At 34.3% G+C, this 12,688-nt stretch overlaps 1 protein-coding gene across 20 annotated transcripts in view; it reads right to left on the reverse strand.

Annotated features, from left to right (window-relative positions):
• Positions 1-12,688, reverse strand: part of Ptprd (protein tyrosine phosphatase receptor type D) — a 482,247-nt gene that overhangs the window by 155,918 nt on the left and 313,641 nt on the right. For 10 of the 20 annotated variants that reach the window (XM_048348129.1, XM_048347870.1, XM_048348034.1 and 7 more), the window contains exons 9-13: positions 12,348-12,481; positions 10,290-10,434; positions 6,645-6,950; positions 5,566-5,759; positions 3,450-3,476 (exon numbers count right to left, since the gene is read on the reverse strand). In XM_048348129.1, the coding sequence (XP_048204086.1) occupies positions 3,450-3,476; positions 5,566-5,759; positions 6,645-6,950; positions 10,290-10,434; positions 12,348-12,481 (806 nt within the window). The remainder of the gene's footprint in view (positions 1-3,449; positions 3,477-5,565; positions 5,760-6,644; positions 6,951-10,289; positions 10,435-12,347; positions 12,482-12,688) is intronic. The other 10 variants (XM_048348343.1, XM_048348635.1, XM_048348423.1 and 7 more) reach the window with 2 other exon arrangements.

Genomic DNA, 12,688 nt, shown 5'->3' on the forward strand with positions numbered 1-12,688 from the left:
CCATTCTCTGACCAGATAAGTCATCATACAGCTGATTGGTTGATCTGCTGGACATAAATATCTGAGAGCTAGAGCTAGCAAACTTTCCTACGACCCCTGGAACTTATTACTAATTAATTGTACAAGTTAGAAATATTTTGAATAACAAAAGTTTAAAGAGAATTTCCTAAAACGTAGAGAGTAAGAAAAAAAAGAACCAAGAAAATAATAGGTCTAGACTTCTACTGTCACTGACCTGCATTTAGTCAACTGTATTTTAAAAATACAATCACAAATTATAGAACAAGTCTCTTAGTTTTCTGTTAGTAAAGGCCCAGAGCTATGATGGCTATAAGACCAGATGATCGTTCAACTATGGCAAATTGGAGATCACATGGACTTTCAGATAAATTCTGGTTATTTACTTTTCTGCTATTTCCTTTAAATCTTTCTCTCTCTCTCCTGCCCCCTCCCTCTCTCTCTCTCACACACACACATACACAAACATACACACACACCTATAGTAATAAAAGAACTATTTCCTATGCTCGCATAGCTATGTTTAGAAATTGAGTTTGTATATTTGTAAGATAATATTCATTGCCAGTATGTTCTCAATCCAACGGAAGTAGGAGTGAGTATTAAGTTAGTAGATTGGACTATGTGGAAAATACATGTGGTTTACCTTAGCAGGGATATTTACACGTTCCTTCAAATTCAATTGTCGAATCTGATCTCAAATATGACAGTTTCTGACAAGGTGCTTTCTCAAAACAACAGTAATATCATCATTGTGGAAATGGAAGCATTTCAGGCACCATCTTATAGAGCCATTAGACATTTCTGTTCTGTCAGATAAATGGACTATTCAAGAAAAATATTTTATTTTTAAGACCTTGTAATGGTTTCACTAACATGACAGAGGGCCTGGAAACAAGCTACACTGCCTGAGACCAGTATTTCAAATTACAGGAGACACACTAGCTCTTTTCACAATTATAATGGCTAAGTGACAACCTCATTCCAGTGTGCCAGTAGACTACTTCCTAAAGGCAAGGGATTCTAGCAGGCCAAAGAAGTAAGGCTCGGTTCTATTAATACATTATATATCAAGAACTCTAGATATTCTGAGCCTTCTTTAAGTTTGCCGTCATAAAATTGGGGTAAGTCACATGTCTTTACTTTTGCCCAGGTCTCTACTAGATTCCTTAAGCAATATGATTTGAAGCTGGTCCAGTTCTGAGTTGGAATGTAGTCTCAGCTAGATTTACCTCCACTATCTGCCATGATCATTTTGTCTTCTGAGGTATATCTTCTTATTGATTGATTGATTCATTCATTGATTCATTTATTTTTGGTGCCAATCTTGAACTCAGGGCCTGAAATTTGTTCCTGAGTTCTTGTGCTCAAGACTAGTACTCTACACTTGAGCTACAACTGCATTTTTGGCTCCTTTTTGGTTAATGAAGATAAACGTTTCACAGCCTGCCCAGGCTGACTTTGAACCATGGTCCTTAAACCTCTGCCTCCTGAGTAGCTAGAATTAAAGGCTTGAGTCACAAGCCTTTGGGCTATATTTTCTTTCCTTATGTGGGCTTATGTAGGAGTACATTTACTTGGTGGTTTCAGGATCTTCTGTGAAGGGGCAGGTCTAACAAAATAGTCCCAGTTTTTCAAGCTCCTTCTCCATTCCCACCATTGCCTGTTAAAGTTGGCAATCCTTAGGTGCTATCACAATCCTGGGCTGCTACATTTCTAGGAAAAATACATTCATGTCAAAAGCTGAACTAATCTTTCTATCTTTATGCTAAATTTATTTTCAGCCTAGCTTTACCCTCTGTGCTACAGTGACTTATGTATTATAAAATATGTGCTGGACAATTCTCCATGACTGTGCCAATGTGATCTCAAGTTCAATTGAACAGAAACTTAAAATTCATTTAAGGAACAATTTTCCCTTTCTTTTCTAACTTACATATTTTAATGAATGGTAATGAATCATTAAAATTTATGAGCTATTATTGACCTCTTTTTCTTCCTCATGTTCTTAGTAAGGTTTTGTCAGTTCTTCCATTAAAATAATTGATCCTACTTGTTCCTTTGTCATTTCTGTTGTCTTCAGTTTATTGCATTTTGATCACTACAGCAGTAAACTAGTAAGAGAACTCATTTTCCTCCCTTTTGTCTTTGTTATCTTTTCATTTTCAAATTGTCCTCTAAATCATCATTGGTTTTAAACTGCAGCTAGTGACCCATTTAGCACATCGTTACATGAATCTAATCAGTTAGGACCAGTGCTTAAACATGATGAAAAAAATACAATAGACTTGTATACAAAATTTTAAATGAGTTTATCATATATTTAACGGTAGAACTATGATTTAAAATAGTTTATTACTTTTAAACATATGTATGCAGCACATTCTAACATAAGTGTATTTCCCATTGGTCATGGTCAAAGAAGTTTGTAAAATAATGCAATATTTGCAGTACCATGAGAAATGCTATTTTTTTATGAGATTCTCAAGGAATTTTGACTGTGCTCAAGCAATAAATATTTATACACAGAATGAAAGAAAAGCTTCTCTGAAACACTTTTCCCTTTTAATTACTTTACTTTCTCTCTCTAGGACTGAAGAATTAAATGTAATATCACCTCCACTCACACACACACACACATGCATGTGCACACATACACTTCCACTTCTGCAATCTCTATGCAACCCTTAGATTCTTCAGTTCACATACGATTTTCCAATCTATTATTATCTACCATCTTTCTCCACTCTCTAGGTCCTATTGTCATTGTTACTCAGTTCACAGGGAATTGCACCTTACTTTAGGTCATTGCTTTTGCAATTGTTACAGAACGTTTCCAAAATTTACATGTTTTTAATCATCCAGCCTATGAACAGTTGGAAGGGATACATTCTATCAGGTGTCCCTGGAATATCTTATACATAGTATATCCTTAATAAGTACAATTCACCACCTTTCATATATATGTACATATATATATATTTCTGCAGTGAGATAACTTTAATTTCTTAGCAAATCTACTCATTTTCTTATAAAATTTTATAGGCACAACAGTCACCTCCTGTATATAGTGTTAATCAGAGCCAGATTTATGTCATGTGAACCAATGAATATATAACTCAATTATAGGGATGATGAGCAATCTACATCAATCTGTGATGCCTTGGTGTACAGCATGCTTCCTTTGTCTGTCTCACAAGGCAGAGTTAGTAGCAGAACTTAAACATTCCAAATATTTCTTATGTATACTAGGGGTACCATGCTGATTTCACACACAAAAGAGTGCACATGCAGTGAGAAGAACTTAAACATGGCTTGTTAGTCCATGCATACAAGCAAATGTGATGACAGATCATGACTAAGTGAGGGAAATGTTTCAGAAAACAAGCTTATATAATCTGTTTTTGACCACACAGTAAAAAATTACTCACATGTTCAGTAGTATCATCAAATTCCCACTGAGTGAGGTTAAGAAAGTTGAAGGGAAACAAAATAGAAAAAAATAAAGATAAACTTATGGCCTCATAAAGGCAATGTTGCCCTCCTTTGATTAAAAAATAGGAAAGGTAAATAAATGAAATAGTATATACAATAAGATTCCAAAGTGCATCAGTGTTATTATACCATAACACTTACAACTGCAAATTCAAATTTCATATGCTGTGTTATCGCTATTACTAAGATCAGTTTCTGCTCTGTTTTGTTTTTGTTTTTGTTTGGGGTGGTACTGGGGACTGAACCCAGGACCTCTTGCATTCCAGGCAAATATTCTAACACTGATCCACACTCCCAGGCATGTGTACACGTGTATTCTTTTTTTAATGTTTATTTCAGTGAATCAATAAGGCAGAGTAAAAATATAATGTTCTAATTCATATTTTACTTCACAAAAATCACTTTTCATTCTTCCAAAGTTACTTAATTCAAGTAATGGTTTAGGTTAGTATCTTTCATTATAAAATCATGTAGACCCAATGAAGATGTTAGAGGCAAATGAACTTTCAAGGAATAGTGAAAGAAATAAATGAGATGGCAAAAAAATGAAGAAAGATACAATTGATCAATAAATCTAAAATAGAAAAGCGATTTTAAAAAGATAGAGTTGAAATTTAAAGTATTTTTGTCAACCCAAAATTTGGAAGGAAAATGAAGATAGAATTACAAATTTGAAATACATAATACGGGTAGAATTACAAATTCGAAACATAAAATATCTAAGAAATGTAGAAGCTTAACAAAGCCTGATAGTCATAGTGTTTTAATTTTCAGACTTACAAAATAAAACAATGGTGAATTTATTAACCATAGAAGAACTTCCTAAGGTAGCATGCAATAAAACAAAGTTCAAGCCCATTTTGGGAGTACTTGACCTAGTTGTTTAATTGGAGTTTATCTTTATGAAGTTTAGGGTGGCTCTAGCAGTAGTACTTCATTGTCTTTTTAACCTCTGGTTCCTTAAAAATCCTTCAAAATTTTTGCATTTTATTCAAACATAAGAAAAAGAATGGGTCTTGCTAAAAATTTGAATTCAAGGAATTGTAGACAGGAAGACACCCAACACTGCAATGGATGGGAGTCTGAGGAATGAGACACTGGATCACAATGGACAGATTTTCCACCATCACAGTCCTGATAGGGACTCATTAAAAAAAGTCTGCAAGGTCCCAAGAAGAATCATACCATGCTCCATACTGTTCATACCTTGTCTTGCACCACTATATGACAATATTAGTCCTTAGGCCATTTAAGTTTCCAGCATGGAAATTATAATTTGAAGTCCTCTTTCTTTAAGAAAATGTGTAGAATATTAATAATTTGGGTCATTTTTAGAATCAGTCTAATTTATGCAAAAAATCAAGGTTGTGTTTTAAATAACTGAATACAGTGGTTTGGGCTCCGTGGATGGGAAACAATGCCTTAATATGAATAAAACTTAACTTCATGCTTAAGTGTTCATTACTGGCAATTTTTTGGCTCAACACGAGGAGTGCCACTTATTCTCTGGAAACTCTAGTTTTTATTGTTACTGTCATTGTCTTCACATTAAGGGACATGAAAAAATTATTATCATCAAATATGTAACTAACCAACTGTTACATAAAATATTCTCTAGGTATCATCCCATGAACAAAAATCTAATTTAGATATCAGATCAACTAAGTTCAAGCAATTTTTGTACTAGTAAAAGTAAAAGAAGACACAATCAGAAAAACTGCAGTTTGGAATTTTATGCCTTTGATATATTTAAATCAATCATTTTGTTTGAAGTCAGGAAGGCATACTCAGACATAAAGCTGTTATCCGTCCTTTCAGAAAAGTACTGAATATCTGCATTCTAAGAAGACCATGACAGTGACAGAATCAGTGATCATTTCCTCCCAATTTATTTCTTTATTGGATGGCACTTCTGATTAAGAATGTAGCTACGTAGTCTTATGTTTTAAAATGTGAACTGTTGTGCAGATCCCTAAAATAGCAAGGAACTAAAATTAGAGCCTGTCTCCAGGCATAAAGTAAGAGAAATCTATCCTGTAAGAACAGGCTTACCTGTGCATCAGCCAGCATGACGTCCTTCAGCATGGGCTGGCCCTTGGGCTCACCATTTTCCATCCTCACATAATGCACCTGGTATCCTCTTATTTGACCATGCTGTTTATTGGGCACAGGTGAGCGCCATGAGACTTTAACAGATGTTGAGTTGACAGCCTCTACCTCGACTTTGCGAGGAGGACCACTAGGAACTGGAACAACATCATCGGATAAAAGAAAATTATAGGCATGTGTCCCACCCAGTCAGAGCACTGTTCTTTACTTAAAAATGGGCAGACCCACTATGTTTCCTTCGAAGAATATAAACATTTTCAACCAATGAAAATGCTCAACCAATCTGCTCTACCTTTTAAGAAAAGATCAAAAAACATGACCGATGCAAAAAAACAAAATGGAAGAAAAAAAGAGTATCAGAGGAATAGAAAAACATGTAAAAAAAAATGTACAAAAGCCAAGGAAGATGCTTTGAGTTTCAAAGCATTAAAGCACAAAGAGATATTGCATTGAAATAATAACAAAACAGATTCTTGATCGTTGTGTCTGTTTTAATGGTTTCTTTTATTTTTGTAAAATAGCAGAATAAAAAGATGCTTGATTATATGGATTTTCTTCTCTTTTTCCTCATATCAAAGGTTTTCCATACAACAGATGCCAAAAATTGAAATGTCGAGCATCAGTATCTCTGAAATATGCAAGAAAAAGTCAACAAGAAGATAAGAATGCAGTTTTGAAAAGTTAACTTCAAAATGGAAAATAAGTCAGTGCAAAAAGCCAAGGGGGGGAAAAACACACAGAAGACATTAGAGATGGAAGCACAAAGTCTGGATTGAAAGACCACAGGAGAACAGTATCCTCTTAAAAGGAAGCAAAATATTTCATTGACATTGAAAAAAAATTAAAACAAAAAGAATCGCCCAGGATGTAGCAGACAAATCTTGCCAAAAATATTGAAGTACAAGGCTGGGTCAAAAAGATGAGCAGAGAAAAATGGCTAACTTGTAAGCCTATGAAAAGACAGCAGATCAGGACTGTGTCAGAAGGGTGCAAAAGTGACTGACGTAGCGGAGACAACATACCATCTTCATCGGTTCGAATCAATATGGACAGGCTCTCAGGGCCAGGGCCGACATCCGTGTGGGCAGTCACAGTGATCCGGTATTCAGTCCATTTTTCCAGCTGTTCCAAAAGGTATTTGGTAGTGTCCGAAGGGATTCCCAAAACCTCATGAGGTTTGTCATCTTCCCCGTCCACAGCGGCGTACTTGAGCGAGTATTCGGTGATGATCCCATTCTGTTTTTCGGCTGGTGGAGGTTGCCAACTTACCAAGATACTAGTGGAACTTGGGCTGGTGCAACTAATGTCTTGAGGAGGAGCTGATGGCTCTTATTTTTGGTAGTGAGTTAAAGGAGGATTTGAGTGAAAAGGACAGGAGTGGTCGGAGAAAAAAAAATGATAAAAAACAAAAGAAAAGGCAAAAATAAATAAACGAACAATAAGGAGAACGAAACAAAAATAAGGCCTCGAAACTTAAAATTTTAAATTAATGTACCTTGGCTTAGTAACATGAAGGAACCAAAAAATGAATAAATGACAAATAAAATTGTTAAACAATGGATGGGGGGAAATATGTGAAAATGAAACCTTGAGATCATAGAGCCTCAAATAAAAGTACCTACCTGATATTTAAATTCTTCTCCTAAATCAACCCCCATGTATCTCCACCCCCAGAATGCTGAAAAATCAGTCCCCGAAAGCTGCTAAAATCCTATTTTAAGGAAAAAAACTTGAGATAGTGAAGATGCTTCATAGATGTCATTCCTAGTGCTCACTTCTACACTGTTATATTCTACAAAATTACATATATTCTACAAAATTTTATATATATGTAATTTTGTGCTAAATGGGTTCCAATTTTTAAAAAAGTAAAAAGAAAACCCAACAAACATAAAAGGGTTAACCCTATCTAAAAGACTGATATGCCTGACTGGTTTTAATGAAAAGTGTTAACCTAACATTGATCAGAGCCCAAATACAGTGAGCATGCAGAATCAATAAAGGATGAAAATGCAGAGTCCAAGATTTACCTACCAGAGGGTAATGTCAGGCTTGTTGATTCTGACTGTAACTTGTACTTACCCTACATCAGCTTTCAGCTTTTTAAATAATAATTCTTCGTGAGACACCATTGCTAATAAAGAATTAGATCCCACCAGCAAATTTTGGTAAAATCATTAATAATCATCTATCCCTTACACAATGTCAACAACAGCCATTAAAAAGATCTCTTTAAAAAAAATCCCAAGAACCATTTAAAAGATATAATCTATGTTCAAAATCTCTTTCATCTTGCATATAATTGTAAATACACAGTAGATCTGCATAATAGTTATAGGATAAATTTTCTTGTTTTCCACTCTCAAATAAACTGGTCACCTTAGGAACAATTACCCAGATTGTCTCTTAAATTGCTCAGTTATAACATTATGTCAAAATTCAAAATCTATAAAGAGCAATATAAGTATCATGAGGAATTGTTTTTAAAGTTAATAACATATACCTTTAAAGAAGAACAGAAAATATTTGGCATAGTTTTGGAAATACATACTGACACATATAATTCTAAGTCAACATATAGGGTACAGTCAATAAAATAATCCCAAATTTTTCATTTGAATATGTCACTTGGATTTTCTTGGGTATTTTTAAGTCTTAATGTTAGTGCCATGTTTTTGGAATTTTGAGGGAGATTATTGCTTACTCTTAATTTATGTGCCTGGAGTTAATCCTTACATTCAATAAAAATGAAAATCTCCTGTATTAACAGCAAATAAATCCTTACAGGATAGAAAACTTTGCAAATTTGTAATAAGATTTGCAAAATAACCAGAATATCACTTTTATGGACTCAGACTGAAGGTTCTTATATCTCAAATGATGAAACTATTTTATATGCATTATCATTGTTCATGATAGTTGGAATTGCTCATATAATAGGAAGGATTCAATTGCAATTCTTTTTTTCTTAAAGGCTAGCTGCGTTTTATGTAGATTGCTACTGTCAAACCTCCCATCTTATGGAATTTTTTTAAAGCAGGATTTGAAATGTGAACTTCAATAAATAGTAAGTGCCCTTTTGATACGGTTATAAAAAGTCTCTATTGCCTCTATGCTTGTACTTATCCAAAAATACTTTTGAAATCCACACAAAACCTAAAACTCATGCATATAACATTTTTTTCAACTTAATGAGTTTACAAAATTATTTTCCATATTTCATATATTAAATTTCCAGGAATTCAAAGCAGATATACATAGCTGCATTAGTTTATATTTTCCATTTTTAAGTGAGAAGAAATATTATGGAATAAAGCAGCATACACTAATAGATTAGGCAATGGTATCCTAATATTTTTCATATGAATAATCATGTTTCAATAAAGGGGGGGATATAAATTTTATCTTAACAAATCTCAGATTTTTTTTATTTCCAAAAGACAGTTAAAGAATTGTGTATATGAAACTGATCTTTAAAAACACAAATCACATGTTTTCTGCCTGGTCTAAATATGAGAACAACAGCTCATTCTCTTGATATCTATCTTAATATCTGTTACATGTGTCATAGATAAAAATAGCACCCCAAAATTTAAATGGGTAACTCCCTAGTGGACTTCAATTCAGGATGAATGGTTGTGTATAAACTAACTATAGCTACTATTAAAGAGCAAACATCAGTGTTATAAACCACCAAACATTCCATCAACCATAATCTCCTATATAATGTTTTGGTAAAATGAGCACAATGGTCCCTCATTCTCACAAACACAGCTATGCTTGAGAGGCAGAGTTTCAAAAGGAGACTGAACCTGAGGAAACAAAATACAATGTAAAGGAGTGTAAGTGTGCTTGTGCGCATTACATTATTCTTTTTTTTTTTTTGCCAGTCCTGGGGCTTGGACTCAGGGCCTGAGCACTGTCCCTGGCTTCTTCTTGCTCAAGGCTAGCACTCTGCCACTTGAGCCACAGCGCCACTTCTGGCCATTTTCTGTATATGTGGTGCTGGGGAATCGAACCTAGGGCCTCATGTATTCGAGGCAAGCACTCTTGCCACTAGGCCATATCCCCAGCCCGCATTACATTATTCTTAAATCAGTCCAAATATATACTTTTTGTGAACGATTCCAATTTTTTACTACTTGTAGAGCTAGTAAGAAACTATTCCTAAATTACTCAGCTTACTTCTGAGTAGGATTAAGCATACAAAAAACCTTTTTGTTTCTTTTCTTTTTTTTTTTTTAGCAAGTTAAGTTACTGGACTTAAATGCTTTAACTGGATGTGAGTTTTAACTTTTGTGAACTTTTTAGTTTCTTTAAAGCCCTCCTCTAAGTATTTTGTAGTAACTTCCACTGTTTAATTAGCCAAATGAGGTATGATATTAAGACTTTCATCCATTTTCAGCTATGGAAATCTATCAACAGTTTCAAAGAGGGAGAGAGAGAGAGAGGAGAGAGAGAGAGAGAGAGTAGAAATAGGGTCTGTTATTTGGACTAATATTAGACCATGGCTGTGTTTTAATTCCCATACTGGTTCTTACTATCATTGTGACAACAGATGTATATGAATATTAGCAGAATTGTTTGTTGGTGGAAGTAAAAGGCAAGAACAATGCCTCACAGTCAAAAACAATAAAGGCAAAAAGTAAGCAAGGAAAGACACCTACTTGATTGCATGGTTCTTGCTGATATTTCAGTCGTGGAAGCACCCAGGCCTTGAGGAGAGCGTGCAGCCAGACGGAAATAGTACAGGCTGTTTGGTTTCAGCCCCTGCAGTCTGTATGATATCCCTGGCTCGATAGTAACTCGTTGCTGCAAGAAGAAAATTTGGTCATCTTAACACTTATGCAAATTATTAATCATTTGTCTGAAATATGATATTTCCATAATGTTAAAATATTCACAAAATAATCAATCGAGAGTATGAAGAACTGTACAAGAAGAACTTCTTAATGAAAACTAATCAGAACTATCCTACGAACTAGCAAGTCTTCTTGGACATTCAGCCAAGATATTACAAACTAGGATATCATAAGACCACTTTCTTAAACATGCTTATTCCAGCACTATTCACCATAGCAAAGGTATTAACTAGAATATGGTAGATTGAGGGGAGAACTCAAATGATAAATTCCTTAGAAAGGCTAACTCATAGTCGAACAAAATAAACACCTGGAAAGAGGTAGTTGAAGAGGGTGAGGTGAAATCAAGGGAGAGGGCTAGATGAATGACATGATGAAGAAGGGAGAATGCAGTCGTAAAATTCAATGCATAGCCTACAATATTAAGAACATTGAGGGAAAGGGTCAGATTGGGAGATGAAAAGGGTGACTTTGATCAAGATACCTTCCATTCTCATAAATGCTTTGTTGAATGGTAAATCCTTTGTACAATTACTCAAAGCAGATAAAAAGAAAACAGTTTAAAATGAATGTTTTTTGAAACATAATAATGTAACTGGAATAAGACAAGCTAGAAGTCTTTCCAATGTTGACAGTTATCCAAAAGCACCAGATAAGAAGGAGCCCGAGAGGCCATCTTGATACCATTAAATGTATATTGTGTAACATAGCTCATAAGAAAAACTGACATGTGCCCTGGATGTAGACAATGCTAAACATGTTTGAAAAGATTTCCAGGTTATCTCACATTATCTAAATAATGAGCAAAGAAAATATGACCAGGTATAGTAACAACAACCAGGACTTGCTGAAAAAGACATAAGAAACTGCTACATTTGATGAGATAAAATTAAATTTGCTATTGTATTCATTCAAAATGATCTGAAAGCTTCTTTTCTATTTGTAAATAGAGATGTACAACTAGAAAAATCCCAAACTTTTCTATAACTTTTAATATATAGGACTTGTGAAATAGTATGTCTTTTGTTGAGTATGTTAACACTCACATTCTATTCTTGAAATATGCCTTTTGGTTTTAGGAAGGAAACAGCTGTCTTTGTATAATTAATGTCCAGATGAAAATTAGGCTAAAATAAACTTTAAAATTCAAGTATTTATTACTTTGGAACTTGCCTGGTTAGATTCAAATCCCAGCCAGTAATGTGAAATGTGCTGGATTACGTATTTTTTCTGTGCCTCTGTATTGTTACATGTGAAATGGATTAATAAAAGTATCTAATTCATCATGCTTTTGTAGAGATTTAAGGGATTAATATTTATGAAATTCTGAGAACTATGTCAATGTAAATTTCATTATGTGGATCTCCATTTCTGCTTTAAATGCAGGTTTTCTATTATCTACTATGGTTTTAGTTACACAGAATGCTAAAATTTTACATGTACTTACATTCATATCAAATAATGTTTAGCATGACAATCAACATGTGCTGTGATTCATCTTTCTTTAAAACAAGTTTGAACAAATACATCTTACAAATAAACTTACAAAAAAAAAAAACAGAGGCAGTCCCTAAGTCTCATAGAGTATGTGTTCTGCTACAATCTGATATTTTTTATAAAATCAAACTTTGAAATATGATTCGGGAAGATGTTAAAATAGATGTAGTGGATTTGTATTACATTTTCCTCCACAAATTTCCAAATAGCTATTCTGCTTCTTTTGGTCACACCCTTGTATCAATGAATACATTTTTTCCTACAAAGTTCCTCTGTAGATATCTGATTGAGAACTTCAGTGAGTTCACAAAAGAAAAGCCAAGAACAATGTGCTGAAAGATGGTGAAGGGAGACACTTGCACTAACCTCCTCTCCAAGCTCCCCATCTTTGTAGACTAGTTCATAGCTGGCGATGGTGTCCGAACGTGGAGGTGTCCAAGAGAGCAAAATACTTGTTTCAGACTCAGGTTCTGCCTTGAAGTTTAGTGGCTGCCCTGGTACTAAAAACAGGGAGAAAAAGGGTTGAAAACACTGTCAGCAAAATGATCAATAAATGTGCCCATTATTGCTTTGTTTAACTGTTTGAAATGTGTCTACATCAATCAGTTCAGTGACCAAGTAAGTGCTCAAGTTAATTTCCTCAGATTCATACCATTTCTCCTCATTCATAGGAAATGAACAGTGTACGAATACTATTTTTGTTCTTG

The sequence above is a fragment of the Perognathus longimembris genome, chromosome 1, assembly GCF_023159225.1.
Source record: "Perognathus longimembris pacificus isolate PPM17 chromosome 1, ASM2315922v1, whole genome shotgun sequence".
In the NCBI taxonomy this organism is placed as follows: Eukaryota; Metazoa; Chordata; class Mammalia; order Rodentia; family Heteromyidae; genus Perognathus; species Perognathus longimembris.